The sequence below is a fragment of the Thunnus thynnus genome, chromosome 9 (assembly GCF_963924715.1).
Source record: "Thunnus thynnus chromosome 9, fThuThy2.1, whole genome shotgun sequence".
Taxonomy (NCBI): domain Eukaryota; kingdom Metazoa; phylum Chordata; class Actinopteri; order Scombriformes; family Scombridae; genus Thunnus; species Thunnus thynnus.
In genome coordinates this window covers 35,158,121-35,177,591 of record NC_089525.1, presented here as the reverse complement: position 1 = coordinate 35,177,591, position 19,471 = coordinate 35,158,121, and the positions used below count along the sequence as shown (strand labels likewise).

At 44.9% G+C, this 19,471-nt stretch overlaps 1 protein-coding gene across 4 annotated transcripts in view; it reads right to left on the bottom strand.

The window, feature by feature from the left end:
- Positions 1-328: 328 nt before the first annotated feature.
- slc44a1b (solute carrier family 44 member 1b) overlaps positions 329-19,471 on the bottom strand; it is a 43,436-nt gene continuing 24,293 nt past the window's right edge. For 2 of the 4 annotated variants that reach the window (XM_067598289.1, XM_067598291.1), the window contains exons 4-15: positions 19,100-19,236; positions 16,112-16,205; positions 15,864-16,033; positions 14,806-14,895; positions 14,520-14,689; positions 13,830-14,016; positions 12,983-13,151; positions 12,181-12,337; positions 11,979-12,062; positions 11,494-11,631; positions 10,001-10,237; positions 329-8,617 (exon numbers count right to left, since the gene is read on the bottom strand). In XM_067598289.1, the coding sequence (XP_067454390.1) occupies positions 8,186-8,617; positions 10,001-10,237; positions 11,494-11,631; positions 11,979-12,062; positions 12,181-12,337; positions 12,983-13,151; positions 13,830-14,016; positions 14,520-14,689; positions 14,806-14,895; positions 15,864-16,033; positions 16,112-16,205; positions 19,100-19,236 (2,065 nt within the window). In that variant the 3' untranslated portion in view covers positions 329-8,185. The remainder of the gene's footprint in view (positions 8,618-10,000; positions 10,238-11,493; positions 11,632-11,978; positions 12,063-12,180; positions 12,338-12,982; positions 13,152-13,829; positions 14,017-14,519; positions 14,690-14,805; positions 14,896-15,863; positions 16,034-16,111; positions 16,206-19,099; positions 19,237-19,471) is intronic. The other 2 variants (XR_010929472.1, XM_067598290.1) reach the window with 2 other exon arrangements.

Genomic DNA, 19,471 nt, shown 5'->3' with positions numbered 1-19,471 from the left:
GGCAGCTAGCGTTGTGCTAGCGTTGTGTTAGCGTTGTGCTAGCATTGTGCTAGCGTTGTGTTAGCATTATGTTCAGCAGTCACAGCAGTGATTTTGTTTCTTTAGCTATTGATAACTATTGATTGTCACAACCAATAATCAGAATGGTTTGATCAGTGAATCAACTGATGAGGATCATCAATGAGATTCAACAAGATCAATAAGTTTCTGTTCAGACGTAAACATTCAGCAGTAAACAGTCGTGACATCATTCATGACTGTAACAGAATCTCGTTTCCTCTTCCTGTTTTATCAGGTTGCAGGTTTTCAGTAAACAGACGAGAACAGATTTAAATATTCCATTTTATTATTTTTCTTAAAAAACAAATATACATAAGAAATGATAAATATAAAAAAATCAACCCAGAACAAAAGAAAAAGTTCTTCATGTTACAAACGACTTACTGCAGAGAAAAGCTAAACACTAGTGTTACGCCTGACGCCCGCGGCGGCGCCGGCCTACAGTCTGAACTACGCAGCCACCTGTCAGTCAACGAGTTAAGAGTCATGTGACTCTGAGTTTTAGTGCTGCGACGCTAACAGCAGATTATTCACACGTTTACGTACGAAGACGCCGCGCTGTGATACGGAGCCGGAAACACATGGACATGCAAGTCGTTCAGCTTCGCCGCCATCTGCTCCTCGGGGTTAAAACGCGTAACCATGACGACCAAAAACTAAAGGAAGGAAGATGACAAGTGATCGCAGAGTTAGGGATGCTCCTATTGATTAGGCGCTGATTGATGTTTGGAGATATAAATAATAATAATAATAAATCAGAACTAATATTTCCTGTTTAGTTAAACTGATCACTGATCAGCAATCAATCAATCAATCAATCACATAATTCATGGAACAGGAAATGATGATCAGAGAAATAATCGACAGAATAACTGATGATGAAAGTAACTGTTAGTTGTGTTTCATGTCTGCGTTGACGTACGTTGCCGAGGGCGACGGTCGTTCTGTTCATACGTGTCACATGACAACATCTGGAGTAGAGTTTGGGTTTAAAAGGTGATCAGGACACCGGATCAATAACGGGTGTAAACGTGTTGTGATTGGAGCGTCTCTATCCCGCCCGACAGCTTCTCCTCTGCATGCTGATTGGTTGGGTTTGATGAATGATTATTGATCGGCAGGTGAGCTGAAAGGTTTCGTTCCAACAGTTGAAATATATTTTAAAATTAAAAAGTGTTTCTATAAAATCTCAAAGTAAAGAAAAGATTATAAACATCTTTATGTTTTAAACAACGTTTGAAGACTTTTAATCACTTGTTTTAACATCAATGATTAAAAAATAATCAATTTCCATCAATAATCAGTTTATCAGATGTTGGAATGAAACTCTTCAGTTCCTGCAGTCAGCAGGTTCATCTGTCACATGATCACATGACCACATGATCACACAGTCACATGATCACATGGTCACATGATCACATGGTCACATGATCACATGACCACACGGTCACACGATCACATGATCACATGACCACACGGTCACATGATCACATGACCACATGATCACATGGTCACATGATCACACAGTCACATGATCACATGGTCACATGATCACATGGTCACATGATCACATGACCACATGGTCACATGATCACATGACCACATGGTCACATGATCACATGATCACATGACCACATGATCACATGACCACATGATCACATGGTCACATGATCACATGACCACATGGTCACATGATCACATGGTCGGAGCTAACGTGAGAAGAAGCAGGTCTTCCATCTTTGCTGATTGCTCTTCTAGTTTTATGTTTTCTGGACGTCTGAACATGAATAAATGTTTGTTTGTTTGTTTGTTTGTTTGTTTGTGTTAATATCTGAGCTACAAACACTGTTGATCTAAAATACTTTACAGCTACTTTAAACGGACGTCAGTTTTGAATGAACTCCATCTTTAGTGCAATTAGTTAACATGCTCGGAGCGTCGAGTCCTGTGGTCGCGACACACACATGCTCTTAATATTTCAGAGATCTTCCACAAAATAATGTGATTTATGTGAATTTCTGTGTAAAATCTGCAGGTTTGATCTTTTAAAAACTCACATCAGCTGTAACGTCAGAAGCTCCTCAGTTTGTCTGACAGACAGGTTTTTATATGTGGAAGTGAAAGAGGTGCATTATGGGAACAGTCGCAGCCAGAAAACACATCGCTGCCGGTCTGAGCCAATCAGCTGCAGCGGTTTCATCACACAGAACAATGTTCATCATCACAGAAACAAACTTTCCTTCAGATCAGAAACACAACAAAGTGACTCCATCGTCAGGCTGAATCCAAACGTCCCGACGTCCAGACGACGTCCAGACGACGTTACCGTCCGTCATCACAACCACAAACCTCACAAATGATTCAAATGTCTTCAAATGTTCCTTTAAAGTCACGTTCATTTATTTTTTCACATTTCCTTCAAAACTTTCTTCTTCGTTGTTTTGTTTTTTCATCTTCAGCCTCTATATTTATATTCTGAGGCTCTACTGGAATAAAACCTGCTTATTGATCTTCTACTGGTCCTTTATGCAGCCCCTCAGTTCAGCCTCTGTCTCTAACAGGCCGTTTTAGCTCCTGTCTCTTTAAGGCCCCGCCTCCTGATGAGCCCACTCTGTTCTGATTGGTCAGCTTTCAGGAAGCTTCCTCCGGCTCCGGAGGCTACGTAAACAAACTATAGTAGCAGGATTTCACTTCTTCTTCTCCTTCTTTACTCCAAATGTCAACTTCTCAAATCCATCCGTACATGTTGGAGCTGAACAACACATGGAAACACCTTAGCAACCACCTTAGCAACCACCTTAGCAACCACCTCAGCAACCACTTTGGCAGCCAAGGCTACAGAAGGCCTTTTATTGGCAACAAGCCGACATATTAATAGAAAGAAAGTCGTAATAATATGAGAACAAAAAGGTTGAAGCCCTGACTTCTGACTTGCAGGCAGCATTTCTACATACGTTCACCTCAAGTTTCTGAACTTTGACCTTGTTTAAGTTTAAGATGAAGATGAAGCCTTGAAGGAAAACAAACTGTTGGTTCATTCACAGCAGCAACCAGTTGATCAGTTTGTTAAAGTTTAGTTTCATACAACTAAAGAAAATGAGCCAACGACTTGAATTTACGTGATGACAGTGAACACATCACGTCTGACAGTCGGACGTTTGGATTCAACCGGCAACATGTTGGGCAACCGGACAAGCAGCAGAGCAACAGCAGTTCTCTTCATCACACGTCGACATTTAGTCACCAGGAACCAACAATACAACAGTACAACTCAAAGGTCCACTTACTGAACTTTTCTGGGCTTTTAATTGCATCTCACAGGCGGTTGAAAGCTCTGGAAAAGCGAGTAAGTGACCTTTGAATGGAGATGAAGTTTAGTTACCACGAACAGAAGCAGGAAGACTTGTTGTTGTTTGTTTGTTGATGATGACGACGTGGTCACATGATGCAGTTTGTTTTATTGCTGACTGTCACCTCCGCAGGAAGCTCCGCCCACTCGTCTCCCGCCTTCTTCTTCTTCTCTGGATTTGACGTTGGACGGACGCGACTCTTTGATTGAATGTTCGGGAGGTTTCGGACGCCGGCGGGGAGACGCGGGTCGAAGCTCCAGGACAGGAAGTGAGATCCAGGTAGACGCCGCCGGCTGACGGGGCGCTCGCTCGACGCCCGTCAGACTCCGCGTCACCGACTAAACGGAGAGAACGGACCGCTACGACCTGCGAGCTGAGGGTCACGTGACAGAGACAGCTGAGTAGTCTTTGGTAGCCTTGTACTGCGGAAAAAGAGGCCGTGAAGAAGAAAAAAATTCTTCAATTAAAAAAGACGCAAAGTTAAACTTCCAGAAACGTAGCGTCTGTTAGTTCAGTCGCTAACATCAGCACCGTGTTTCCTGTCTGTGTGTAAACCACCGATCAATAACACGACCAGGATCCGGCGCCGCTCAGCCCGCCGCCAGCTCCTCCCGGTGGCCGCTGGCGGTACTGCAGGAAACGTCATTGATGACTCTTTTCTTTCAGGCGTTTTTAATCCGTGGAGGTTTTTTTATTAAAACGTGTGATGTCATCTCGATGTAAAGTCTACGGGCTGAGCGGGAACTTGTGGGCGGGGCCTCATTCTCATTAGGCGGCGCCATCTTTGAGTCCCGTATCAGTTCTTATAATACTGGATGTTAGCAACACAGCTAATAAGCTACGCTAGCTTCCTGTTTTGGACTCTCCGTCCAACCAGAGGTCAGCTCTGTCAGGACGGCTTCTCATTGGTCGACGGTGTGAATCCAGCGACGTCGGCGTTTAGTCTGAACGGATCTTAATTCTTCTAGTTGTGACGAATCTGAACGACACAAATGTTGAAATGAAAAACTAAAGAATGTAGCAGCGAAACACTTTGAACCTCGTTAACTTTCACTAATTAATTAATGAACGTTGTTACATCAAACCAAACGACTTCACGCTGCTGGTCGAGTCTGTCGCCACCGGATCAATCTGTCTGGTTTCATTCTCATGTTGGGGAAACGTTATCGGACCGAATGGATCAGATCATCAGTTTTAATTGGTCCTGTCTGTCAGCCAATCACAGCCGAGCTTTTACTCTCACCGCCGGACGTCCAGCGCTAACTCTGCTGGTTCTGCTGGTTCTGCTGGTTCTGTCCCCAACTGGAGGGATATTTCAGTACAGTTTGTTCATGTTTGTTCTTTTTGTCTGTTTTCATTCATTTTTCTCCTTTTTGAACATAAAAACATCTTTAAAAAGGCAGAAAATGAGATTTACAGTACTTTGATTACATTATTATTATTATTATTATTGTTATTATTATTATTATTATTATTATTATTATTATTATTGTTATTATTATTATTATTATTATTATTATTATTATTATTATTATTATTATTATTATCATGTCTTTATGTTTTAATTCTTCCCCTCAGTTCTTCTACAGTTTGATCAACATGAAACATGAACAGCTTCGGTACAAAAATATCGAAGCTACAAACTACGACTCCCAAGATGCATTTCTGCAAGAAACAGCCAATCATAGAGCTTAAAATGTGATCATGTGATCTGCTAACAGCCGACAGAAGATTAAAAGATTCAATTTATTTAATATCTGCAGATTAAATCAGTTCTCTTTGAGTGAATTCGGTAACCATGGCGACACATTTTGTTTCGCAACAGCAGCCGAGGCTCATGGGTATTGTAGTGTTCTACAATAAACTATAACTGGTGTCAGAATATAAAGATGATCAGATCAATTAATGTTCAAATAAAAACGTATAAAAGCATCAAACAGTTATTTTTATTATTATCTGTTATTGATTGTTAATAACTTTGATCTTTTAATGTTATTCTGTATCAGAAATAATAATAATAATAATAATAATAATAATAATAATAATAATAATAATAATCAGTTTCAGTTACAGCTTGTTGTGTTTGATGCTGACTCACAGTAACGTATTAATAACGTTAATCTAACGTTGCGTCAGAGCCTCGTTGTTTAACCCGGTGGTTTAGCCGTCAGTCATGTGACCCTCTCTCTGCAGGTTGTAACGGTCTGTTGAGTCTCTGCCGCCGCCGCCGTGTGGAACGCAGGAGAAGCTCCGCCCCCCCGATGACGTGTCCAACATGGAGTCTGAAACGGGCGCCACACGGCGAGCAGCTCGAACAAACATCAGACGGAACTTATCGGTCGTTTACAGGTCACATGACCCGAGACCCGAACACCTGAACCAGGAGTCCGATCTGATCTATTGATCGATCTGATCTATTGATCGATCTGCTCGCGGTGCGTCCCGTCGTCTCTCGTTTACAGTAGAATCTGTCTGTTGACCAATCAGACGGGGAGCTTTATGGCTGCTATTAACCCTGTCTGGAGACTCCGCCCCCTCCCCCCTCCCCCCCGATGACATCACAGCGCTCCTGATCCAACATGGAGTCCAGGTGAGAGAGTCCGTGTGATTGGCTGTCGGCGGTCCGCAGCTGGTCTCCAAACAGACACATGAAGAAGAAGAGGAGGAGGAGGAGGAGTCTTCGCCGAGGAGCCGTTAGAGCTGAAGTGTGAGCGCAGACGATGAGTTCAGTGACACCAGACGCTTTTAGTCTTATAAAAAACGACATCACTACGAAAAAATGCATCAGCCGGTTTAAAATCTGCAGCGCTTCAATATAAAGTGCTTCATTACATTGTTACGTTTTTACAGTCTCTTATTAAAATATCGTTTTCCCTGGAGTGAAACCATAGTAAACATGTTACACGTTGGTAAAAATAAACATTTGGAATGTCTCTTTTGTTTTTTTTAAGAAGTCCCAGCGGCTGATTTTGGTCAAGCTGAACTCGTCCCCGGAGCCTGAAACAGGAAACGAGTCACATGGTTAAAAGGTTGAGGTGGAACAGACGACAGGTGGAGCAGTGAGGCGGTTATGAGGGAAATGAAGCAGAGCATGATGGGTAGTCAGGTGGTGCTGAACGCCGCCAGTCCGACCTGAGACCGAGGTTCCCCAAACATCTCCCAAAACGTTTCTCATTGTTTGTATTTGTCAGATTTAAATGTTAAAAGACTCATCAGGTCGACTGAAACATGAAGAAGACGTCAGTCAGTGATTCCAATAATTAACAAAACGTCACTAAATTACAAAAACTGTTCCCAAATGTTCCCAAATGTTCCCAAACGTTCCCAACTGTTCCCAAATGTTCCCAGATGAGGTTTGATTCAGTGAGTCAGGAGACATAATCTGCCTCAAACATCCAACTAGATTTATTTTAATAACATTATTGATGATTTTATTTGCTGCTGATGTTGAGCTGAAAGTTTATTTAATAAAGGTTATAAATGGAACATTGAGTCCTCATGGTTCTCATGTTGTTTGTGTGATCTGCAGGAAGTCGTTACGTACGACTCTTCACTGGCTGCAGTTTAAATAAATCACATTATTTTTTACTTTGACATTTTATTGCAAAAAAAAGAGACAAAACATCACAAACTGAGTCACAGTTTTTGAGAAAAGCTGCTGAAAATCAAACATTTTTGGCCTCAATAATCATAAAAACACTGAAATTCTGGAGGGAGCCAATAAATAATTAAAGCATTAAAAGAAATAAAAACCTTTTCCTCAAACATTCAATCAGTTCGTAACAAAAACAGCTTTTTATTTTTCATTTTACCACCAATAACTACAAGTCTCACTATTATTTATTTATTTATTTATTTATGTGTGTTTTCAGTTCTATTATTTGGATTTTGATTTGTACTTTTACTACATTGTGTCAGTTTCGGGGCTCCGTGCGGATCTGCAACATGCAGCCGCAGCTGAGTTCTAATAAACAACCTTTATTTATTTATTTATTTATTTATTTATTTCTGTTGGCTGAAACGTTGTCGATGTTTTTAGATCTCAGAGTATGAACTCTTCTCAGGAACTCCAGAGGAAATGATCTCAGGTCAGAACAGGAAGTTGGTGAGAAGATGAACGCAGGTACGAGTTTATTAACCTGTGGTGGGAAGCTAGGACCCAGCAGACACCTTCTGTGTAAAGTTAATAAACTTTAATCAGTCGGCTCGTTAATCAACACTAATGAAGTCTGAATGACTTTCATCTGTTCATGTCTGTAAAACAGACCACAACGTGGTGAAATCTGTGGTTGGTGGTCCAAACTGTGGTCCTCTATGTAGCCTGTGACATCACAGCGTTTATTGTCTGCTGAGTCCGTAAAGCACGGCGGCGAGAAAATAAAAACAGTCAGAGCTGCAAAACAAGTTTTAAAAAACATTTTAAATATAAAAGATACAAAAGTAAAAAATGAATTACAAATAAACAGGAAGACGATGAAGAGGATGAAGAGGATGATGATGAGGAGTCAGATTAGCATGCCTGTGTCAGCACGTGTCTGTTAGCATGCCTGTTAGCACAGTCTGTTAGCATGCCTGTGTTAGCACGTGTCTGTTAGCATGCCTGTTAGCACGTGTCTGTTAGCATGCCTGTTAGCACGTGTCTGTTAGCATGTGTCTGTTAGCATGCCTGTTAGCACGTGTCTGTTAGCATGCCTGTTAGCACGTGTCTGTTAGCATGCCTGTTAGCACGTGTCTGTTAGCATGCCTGTCAGCACGTGTCTGTTAGCATGCCTGTGTTAGCTGGCGGCGGTGACGGCGGCTGCTTTGGCGGTGGTGGCGGTAGAGGAGGAGGGGTTTGGCGTGTGCAGCAGGCTGACGAACAGGAACAGGGTGGATGTGGGCAGGTAGACGCAGAGGAAGAGGACGACGTCCTCGCTGAGACAGAGGACGAAGCTGCTCTGTTCCGTCAGCACCCAGTCCACCAGCACGCCCACCAGCAGGTAATACACCTGGAACTCCTGAAGCTCCTCCCACTCCCCTCCGCCCTCCTCCGGCCCCGCCCCTGCCTCCTCCTCCTGTGACATGCTCTTCTGCCTGGCCCAGCCCCCTCCACCGCCGCTGTCACTCACCATGGGCTTCATCTCCGCCCCCTCTGACACGGCCTCCTTCACCCGGCTCCGCCCACGCTCCACCGCTCGCTCCAACCGCCGGCTGCTCTCCACGAACTCCTGCAGAGACGGACATACAGGGAGGGGCGGGGTCACACGGGGAGGGGCGGGGTCACACGATGATGGGCGGGGTCATACAGGGAGGGGCGGGGTCATATGGTGATGGGCGGGGTCATACGGGGAGGGGAGGGGACATACGGGGTCATACGGGGAGGGGAGGGGTCATACGGGTGGGGCGGGGTCATACAGGGAGGGAATTGAATTTGTAAAAAGTCTGATCATCAAACTCGACATGTTCAAAGATCCATCTGTGTTCTTTTTTCTGGGTTGTTCAAATGGAAACGTCCACTCAGCCGTTAGCATAAAGCAGCGACGCGGGACGGAGCGCTGACGCTGTATCTGTATTGACTGTCTGTGAGAGACGCTGGGCTGAGTGAACGTCTGCTGCCAGTCATCCTGCTGAAGACAGTTTATCTGCTGGTCAGCAGGTGACAGACGGCTGTTTAATGAAAACGGAGTTCGTGTTTATTGGATGACAGAACGCTAACACGCCGCTCACATCTCACTTCCTGTGTGGATTCCCAGTAACAGCTGAGGACTGGATCCTTCGTCCGGTCACGTGGGAAAATAGTATTTGACACTAAAACATATGTACTTTACTTTTCTTTACTATTTGATTTTCACATTTGACTACTGGATACAAAATGATGTAAAAACCTCAAAGACAACAAACAAAAGAAAAGTATCCGTCCTTTAATGACGAGTCAAAGTTGAACTGCGGTGAGACGTCAGCTGATCGTTTGTCCACAGAAGAAACTACAGCAGCCGTACAGCGTTGTTACAGAGTGAGCTAGCACCCAGTACTCATTCATGTTTGATCCATCGCTGCCGAGTTAGCTAGCAGCTAGTTAGCATGGCTAGCACAATTAGCATAGCTGTGCCGATGTTGTGTGTAGACTGTATAAAAAGAAGGTGTAACAGTACCGTGTTGGGCAAGTCACACAGCTGACGGACTGTTAGCCTAGCATGCTAATCCTACATAAACATATGGGTATCCAGTAATAACAGTTGTATTACTTTGTTATTTATTATTTCTTACAGAGAGAGTAAACTACCGTAAAAGGTACTGCTGGGTGTTGGTACTGAATTCCATTAAACCAGTACTGGTACCAGTACTGGTTTAATGGGGAACGGTACCCAACTCTCCTTCAGAGACACACTCATCTTAATTTACGTTAATTATCTGCAGCTGATCTCAACTGTCAGTTCAACAGAGACGCTCTGCTGTTTTCTATTGATCTTTGATCAGGAGAACACTGAGGTGTTCGTTAGATGAATCTGTGTATTTTACAAACCCAGGACTGGATCAGACATGGATCAGACATGGATCTATCAGAACTCATCTCTATAAAAGACGTCGAGTTTAGCGTGCTGCTGCCTCACCATCAGAGCTTTGTCCATGAAGAACTCCTTCCCTGGAGTGCCGTCGTTGTACTTAGTGTCGATGGCGAAGCAGAGGAAGAGGACGTCCACCACGATCTCGAAGATGGACAGGAAGCAGTGAGCCACCAGGAAGGCGAACAGACACACGATGATGAGCGGCAGAAGCCACTCGGCGTAATCCCGCTGGTAGTTCAGGAGGAGGACGCCGGCAAACGCCGTCGACGTGACAATCAGGATCTGACATCACACACACACACACACACACACACACACACACAGAGGATGGACAGCGATCAGCTGAGAGGAAGTGTGTGTGGTTAAACTGACAGTGTTTCTCATCCTTTCATGAACAGACAGCAGTTGCAATGTTGGTACCAGGTGGTTGCTAGGTTGTTTCTAAGTGATGCTATGGTTGGTTGCTATGGCATTAGGAAGTAGTTATCATGGTGTTCCTTGCAGGCTGAGTTGGTACCAGGTGGTTACATCATGTTACATCATTCGGCCTTTTTGCCCAACAGACTTAGTTAGTGTGTTCAAACAGGTAAAGGTGTTGCTAAGTGGTTGCTAGGGTGTTGCTAAATGGTCGCTGTGGTATCACTAAGTTGTTGCTAAGGTGTCGCTAAGTGGTTGCTGTGGTATCGCTAAGTGGTTGCTAAGGTGTTACTAAGTGCTTGCTGTGGTGTCGCTAAGTGGTTGCTAAGGTGTTACTAAGTGGTTGCTGTGGTGTCACTAAGTTGTTGCTAAGGTGTCGCTAAGTGGTTGCTGTGGTATCGCTAAGTGGTTGCTAAGGTGTTACTAAATGGTCACTGTGGTATCACTAAGTTGTTGCTAAGGTGTCGCTAAGTGGTTGCTGTGGTATCGCTAAGTGGTTGCTAAGGTGTTACTAAATGGTCACTGTGGTATCACTAAGTTGTTGCTAAGGTGTCGCTAAGTGGTTGCTGTGGTATCGCTAAGTGGTTGCTAAGGTGTTACTAAATGGTCACTGTGGTATCACTAAGTTGTTGCTAAGGTGTCGCTAAATGGTCGCTGTGGTATCACTAAGTGCTTGCTGTGGTGTCGCTAAGTGGTTGCTAGGGTGTTGCTAAATGGTCGCTGTGGTATCACTAAGTTGTTGCTAAGGTGTCGCTAAGTGGTTGCTGTGGTATCGCTAAGTGGTTGCTAAGGTGTCGCTAAGTGGTTGCTCAGGTGTTACTCAGTGGTTGCTAAGGTGTTGCTAAGTGGTTGCTCAGGTGTCGCTAAGTGGTTGCTAAGGTGTTGCTAAGTGGTTGCTCAGGTGTTACTCAGTGGTTGCTAAGGTGTTGCTAAGTGGTTGCTGTGTTTGACGCCATGTGTCCTCATGTCAGATTAATACAGGAGCCCCGTCAGTCGACCGTCTGTCAGTCAAAGAAGAAGAAATGAAGACTACAGCCTGCAGGAGACGCTAGCGGTATTTCACACAGCGCGTCTGGCTGTGACTCTGAGACCAGGACCAGCTCAGATCCAGATCAGCTCACCTTCCCCAGGAAGAGCACAAAGTCTCCGATGGCGTTGATTGTGGCGACGCGCAGAGCGTTTTCCACCAGGATCACGAAGGCGTCACGTGCAGACGTGCAGAAACTGGTGCTGTTGATGGCTGTGGCTGCATAAGCATTCTGGGAAATAAAACAGACTCTGTAATGACCAATCAATAACTAAATCAATAACATGTATTATTTATCATTTATGTAACATTCACATTTTCTGCTGTGTTCTGTTACAACGAAACTTCTTCTTCTGTTGTATTTTTGTTTTCAGACGCTGAAACAACTGAAATGATTCTGTCAGCATCACATAAAGTCTCTTCTTATGTTTCGTGGTGTTTTTGACAGAAATCTTCTTGATATTATTTGGAATATTATGAGTTGTTTTGTTAATATAGATGTTATAAAAGTAAAAAGGTCGATGATGATGACGATGATGATGATGAAGAGTGAAGGAGGAGAGGTAGTTTGTTGGTTACCTGATTGAGATAGTTGAGGCACTTCTCCAAACACCACAGACAGCAGATACAAGTTTTCAGCAGACAGCGAGCACACGCGTTCTCCTGCCGGCGACAGTAATCAATAACAACGATCATCAGCTGATATCTTCTGGTTAAATATGATGACATCACAGCTGTCCCTCAGCCTGTCAGCTGCGAGCTGTTTAATAAAGTTTTGTACCTTTCCTTTCAGCTGGTTGTGGATGTACATGAGGATGAGTCTGGGGATCTTCACCAGTGTGATGATGAAGGATCCTTTAGCGACGGTGCCCAGGTGATACCTGACCAGCCTCAGGACTGAGGACAGGATGGGGGTCACCGGGAGCCGGTTCTTGTCCCTGAAACATAAAATCCTCTTTACAGCTCCATAGAAGAAGAGACCTGTTTGTTTGGCTGACAGATCCCATAATGCACTGCTCTGAACAGGTGTGTAGTGTCTGTGTGGGAAGGACTGACTAGGTATAGACAGGTGTTTACAGGTGTTTACTGGTGTTTACATGTGTTCAGGTGTGTTTACAGGCGTGTGCAGGTGTTTACAGGTGTTTACAGGTGTGTTTACAGGCATGTGCAGGTGTTTATAGGTGTGTACAGGTGTTTACAGGTGTGTTTACAGGTGTTTACAGGTGTTTACAGGTGTGTTTACAGGCATGTGCAGGTGTTTATAGGTGTGTACAGGTGTTTACAGGTGTGTTTACAGGTGTTTACAGGTGTTTACAGGTGTGTTTACAGGCATGTGCAGGTGTTTATAGGTGTGTACAGGTGTTTACAGGTGTTTACTGGTGTTTACAGGTGTGTTTACAGGCATGTGCAGGTGTTTACAGGTGTTTACAGGTGTGTACAGGTGTGTACAGGTGTGTACAGGTGTTTACAGGTGTGTACAGGTGTGTACAGGTGTTTACAGGTGTTTACTGGTGTTTACAGGTGTGTACAGGTGTGTACAGGTGTTTACAGGTATTTACAGGTGTGTACAGGTGTAGACTCACCTGGTGAAGTAGTAGGTGACCACGGCTCCGGCCACAGTCATCTGCTGGCAGGCCAGGATGAATTCACTGATCCAGACCAGACCCACAGCATGGTACCAGGTCAGGTACTGAAGAGGCCCTGTCAGCCGGAACTCCGTCAGACCCGTCTCCTCGTTCTGGACTGGGTTCCCTGCAGAACGTCAGCAGAACATCAGGAGAACATCAACAGACCATTACCAGAACATGAGGAGAACATCAGGAGAACATCAGGAGAACATTAGGAGAACATCAGCAGACCATTAGCAGAACATCAGGAAAACATCAGGAGAACATTAGGAGAACATCAGAAGAACATCAGCAGAACATCAGGAGAACATCAGCAGAACATCAGGAGAACATCAGCAGAACATCAGGAGAACATCAGCAGAACATCAGCAGAACATCAGCAGAACATCAGCAGAACATCAGAAGAACATTGTGTTTAAAACACTAATCAAGACTGATCGTCGAGCTGCTTTCAGTCTGTTGTTTTACTGGTTTGTTTCTATGAATTTTCCACATTTGAAAAGTTTCTGAATAAAATATTTGATTGTTTTTATGGTGAGAAAGAAACGAGCAGCAGAAACTCAACAAGTTGTTTGTCCTCAATCAGCTGATTCTGCAGTACTGTCTGATCTCCACTGGAGGGCACACAGCAGTATTTTATATATACAGGATAAAAAACTCTTCAGTCCTCTGAAGCGTCTCTGCTGAAACGGTCTGAGGAAGAAAAAACACTCTTTGATTAAATTTAAGAGCTGAGAAGAAGATCAGAAACAGCAGCAGCCAATGATCTGCTGAGAGGTTTCCTGTTGAGGCTGAGACTGACCGGTGGTTCCCAGGAACAGCAGCACCAGGACCCAGTAGATCCAGAAGAGCAGGAGGGCGAGGAAGGTGACGAAGGGCTGCAGGGTGAGCAGGGGGAGGTGGATGAAGACTTTTCCCGCCACGTGGAACAGAGCGATGGTCAGAGCCACACGTTTCCTCATGAACAGCATCAACAGCAGCAGGATGATCTGAAACACAAACAAACGCCAGACAAACGTCAGACAAACGTCAGACAAACGCCAGACAAACATCAGACAAACGCCAGACAAACGTCAGAGCAGCACAGAGACTGACTGACTGTTGTTGTTGAGGTCAATCATTTATATTGATCAGACTTCAGCATAAATATCAGCAGAGAAGAAGAATCAGTACATAAGTATTATGAGCTTGATGTAATTCAAGTATTGTAGTAAAAGTAGTGGTTTGGTTCCTGTGACTGATATATCAACGATCAGACATCTATCAATATGAGTGTCTGATCAATATCAGTGATCATTAGTTTGTCCATCAAACAGGTTTATTGTTAAACAGGAAATGACTCACTGATTCTTTATGAAACACATTTAAAGAGTCAAAGATAATCTGATATCAGATTGTTGAATTCTCACATATTGACATTAGAATCAATCAGGAATCAATAATCAATAACAATCTTTAAACAGTAACACATGCAGATCAAACTGATACGTACGGTGAAGACGGTGGCGGCGATGGCGTAGACCAGCAGCGCCTGGCCATTGTCTCTGCGGATCTCCACCTCCTCTTTCACCTCCTCCTTCACCTCCTTCGTCACTTTAGTGGTGGTGTCGTTTCCATAGAGACGGTGATCGATGTAGAGCCACCACAGCACACTGGTCCCAGCTGAGGCCAGAACACAGTCCCAGTTACACCAGTTAGCAAACACCCACCAAACCTCAGTGTGAAGACACAAAAACATCAAACCAGATACAAGAAGCAGACGCTTCCAGCACCCTCACCCAGCGATCCGAGGACGACCAGCGAGGTGAGGATCCAGACGAGGACGGCCGAGATGTAACGAATGATCATCATCAGGGTCATCGAGAGGACTGACGGAGAGAGACGGAGGTCAGAGGTCAAACGTCATCGTCTGTCACAATCATCTGTTCCGCAGCTTTCAATCATATCACATGATCTTCCTCAGAGAATGGAGCAATTTGTAAATGTTTAAATTCCCGTTGTTCTGAGCATCTCGTCGACTTCTCGTCGACTTCTCCTCCATGTTGGACTGAAGACAAACGAAATCTGATCGTCTGTAATCAACAACTCTGCTGATGAAGATCATGTGATAATATCGAAAGCTCCAGACGAGCTCTGAGCTGCTGCTAAAGGTAGAGTCAAATATTTTGATAATCGCTTCATGTTTTTGTCTTTTTTTAAGTGTAAATTCTACAGTGGCCCCGCCCCTCTGTGACTCTACAGTGACTCCGCCCCTCTGTGACACTGCAGGTGGCCCCGCCCCTCTGTGACACTCTGCAGGTGACTCCGCCCCTCTGTGACACTCTGCAGGTGGCCCCGCCCCTCTGTGACTCTGCAGGTGGCCCCGCCCCTCTGTGACTCTGCAGGTGGCCCCGCCCCTCTGTGACTCTACAGTGACTCCGCCCCTCTGTGACTCTGCAGTGACTCCGCCCCTCTGTGACACTCTGCAGGTGACTCCGCCCCTCTGTGACACTCTGCAGGTGGCCCCGCCCCTCTGTGACACTCTGCAGGTGACTCCGCCCCTCTGTGACACTCTGCAGGTGGCCCCGCCCCTCTGTGACTCTGCAGGTGGCCCCGCCCCTCTGTGACTCTGCAGGTGGCCCCGCCCCTCTGTGACACTCTGCAGGTGACTCCGCCCCTCTGTGACTCTACAGTGACTCCGCTCCTCTGTGACTCTGCAGGTGGCCCCGCCCCTCTGTGACTCTGCAGGTGGCCCCGCCCCTCTGTGACACTCTGCAGTGACTCCGCCCCTCTGTGACACTGCAGTGACTCCGCCCCTCTGTGACTCTGCAGGTGGCCCCGCCCCTCAGCTGCTCACCCAGAGCGAGCACACACAGCCCGATGATGATCTCTTTGCTGGCGGCGACGCCGGCGATCAGCCGGTGCAGAACGCTGTTATCGCTGACGAACGTCACCACGGCCTCCGCAAACTTTGCATAACAAGAAATATCCAGCGGAGTGCAGCGGTTGAACACCGGCAGCGGCTTACTGAGGAGAGAGAGGTCAAAGGTCAAGGTCAAAGGTCAGACACAAGGAAGGGCGGTTCAGGTGAAGAGCTGGACCTACCTGGGAGGAACAGGAAGTTTGGGACATTTGGAGAATCTCTCAGGTAGACCAGGATACTTATGACCTGCTAACTCGTAGGAGCACAGTTCTGATCCTGAAACACAAACACACGAAGAGACGACGGCGATCAGTCCAACGCCTGAACATCAGACGGCGTTCAATCTGACGCCTGAACATCAGACGGCGATCAGTCCAACGCCTGAACATCAGACGGCGTTCAATCCAACGCCTGAACATCAGACGGCGTTCAGTCCAACGCCTGAACATCAGACGGCGATCAGTCCAACGCCTGAACATCAGACGGCGTTCAATCCAACGCCTGAACATCAGACGGCGTTCAGTCCGACGCCTGAACATCAGACGGCGTTCAGTCCGACGCCTGAACATCAGACGGCGATCAGTCCGACGCCTGAACATCAGACGGCGTTCAGTCCGACGCCTGAACATCAGACGGCGTTTAACTGGTCTTGGTTTAACTGGTCTTGGTTTAACTGGTCCTGGTTTAACTGGTCCTGGTTTAACTGGTCTTGGTTTAACTGGTCTTGGTTTAACTGGTCCTGGTTTAACTGGTCCTGGTTTAACTGGTCTTGGTTTAACTGGTCCTGGTTTAACTGGTCTTGGTTTAACTGGTCCTGGTTTAACTGGTCCTGGTTTAACTGGTCTTGGTTTAACTGGTCCTGGTTTAACTGGTCCTAGTTTAACTGGTCCTGGTTTAACTGGTCTTGGTTTAACTGGTCTTGGTTTAACTGGTCCTGGTTTAACTGGTCCTGGTTTAACTGGTCTTGGTTTAACTGGTCCTGGTTTAACTGGTCCTGGTTTAACTGGTCTTGGTTTAACTGGTCCTGGTTTAACTGGTCCTGGTTTAACTGGTCTTGGTTTAACTGGTCCTGGTTTAACTGGTCCTGGTTTAACTGGTCTTGGTTTAACTGGTCCTGGTTTAACTGGTCTTGGTTTAACTGGTCCTGGTTTAACTGGTCCTGGTTTAACTGGTCTTGGTTTAACTGGTCTTGGTTTAACTGGTCCTGGTTTAACTGGTCCTGGTTTAACTGGTCCTGGTTTAACTGGTCTTGGTTTAACTGGTCCTGGTTTAACTGGTCCTGGTTTAACTGGTCTTGGTTTAACTGGTCCTGGTTTAACTGGTCCTAGTTTAACTGGTCCTGGTTTAACTGGTCTTGGTTTAACTGGTCCTGGTTTAACTGGTCTTGGTTTAACTGGTCCTGGTTTAACTGGTCCTGGTTTAACTGGTCTTGGTTTAACTGGTCCTGGTTTAACTGGTCCTGGTTTAACTGGTCTTGGTTTAACTGGTCCTGGTTTAACTGGTCTTGGTTTAACTGGTCCTGGTTTAACTGGTCCTGGTTTAACTGGTCTTGGTTTAACTGGTCTTGGTTTAACTGGTCCTGGTTTAACTGGTCCTGGTTTAACTGGTCCTGGTTTAACTGGTCTTGGTTTAACTGGTCCTGGTTTAACTGGTCCTGGTTTAACTGGTCCTGGCTGCTCAGTGATTCCAGATGTCAGATATTAATTTCATCTTTAGTAAACAGCTTAAATCTTAACAAACACACCTTTAAATATATAATATAATAATATTCATATTTATATAATATAATAATATTAAATATATATATTGCAGACGAACTGGAGCCTCTGTGTCAGTGGCCGGTTTCAAAAACAAAATGGCCGCCTGTGACGTCACATGATCAACTGTCTGCTGTCACATTTCAGCAACGAACACTGAACAGAGCCGAGTGGCACCGACCTTTAACGCTGCCTTTGTTAGAATCATCAGTGCGTGGTGATGGCGAGCGTCCAGCCGACCGTGACCGTGATGGAGAACCTCCATCAGGCCACAAACTGGATGTTCATGTGAGTCACGACACCAAATATATAATTAAAGCTGCGAGCAGCGTTGGTCGGGACCTCGCACTCTGGCCCGTCATGATCAGATTGTTTTGCTTTTTAAAAATGAGGGAAGTGTGGTGTGCTTTTATTTTGAAAGTTTGATTGACATGTGTACTGTCAGGTGTGTAGAGACAATAAGTAACTGCAGCTGGACACAGAAAAATACTCATATATTTGAATGGAGAGTGTGAGTGAACCCACACCTTTTTGAACATTTACTGCTTCCACATAATTTTAGATACAAACTTCATTTGAACTTTAAATGAGTCACGAGACTTTGACCTACAAATCTTGAATTTACATGTGTTTTCTATCTTTTATTGTTTTTGAGATATTAGAGTGTGAGTTTTAAAGTCTTTTCTTGCTCCTCCTGTGATTTTATAATGAGTGTGTATTGCGGAATGTTTCACAGCACTGAGGGAGTGACATCACCAGGAGCAGTTGGAGAGGAGGATTTTAGAGTACGCTTCTTGTGAAATCTCTTCATAAATCCCATGACTTTGGCCAAATCTAACATTAAAAATCATATTTTAGTAGGAAATTTCGTGGTGAATCCATTGATACAGGTTTGAAAGTGGTCAGACTTATAGTTTAGACGTCAGAAGCCTCTGTTTGACATAAAGTTCATGCCCATAGATTGCCTCCCCATTGCTTTACATTGTAAGGGTGATGTGGCACTGCAACTTTCAGGGTTTATTAAATCCAAACCGTTCGAGTTATTACAAAGTTTTTAACAACTTTTCTTCAGCATAGTGTCATAAGTCATGTATCAAAGTTTGAAGCCGATACCATTAACACCCTTGGAGGAGATAGCGTTTCACCAGACCTGATGTGTGTGCCAAATTTGGTGAGTTTTTGAGCATGTTTAGGGTCAAATTTAGGGTTTAAGTCCTGTAATAATAGAGAGAGAAAGTGAAATGTTTCACAGCACTGAGGGAGTGACATCACCAGGAGCAGCTGGAGAGGAATATCCTCATAAATCTCATGACTTTGGCCAAATCTTACATTAAAAATCATTTTTAGTAGGACCTTTACGTGACCTGAGGTGACCTTTAGGTGACCTCGCAGACACAGTAGGCGTCTCCTCACCGTTGCTCATGGCGAACCTCTTCAGGTCCTGGTAGGTCTTCAGCTCCTCAGTGGGACACAGAGACACACACAGAGCCATCGACTTTATTTTCCTCTGAACGATGTCGATGTTACACGGATCCAAGAAGAAGACGAACCTGCAGAGAGACAGAGAGCACGGGGAGTCACTAAAGGTCAAAAGGTCAGTCAGGGAAAAGTGAAGAGCGCTCAGTCGTCATCGTCAGTCCTTCAAAGTTATTAGAAAGAGAACTTTTGTCTTTCTGTGGTTTAAAACACTCTGAGGTTATCAACAGTGTTTATTTAGAGACTGATTAACATCACAATCAGAACACTGATTACATTTATATATCTAACAGCTGACTGACGTCGCGG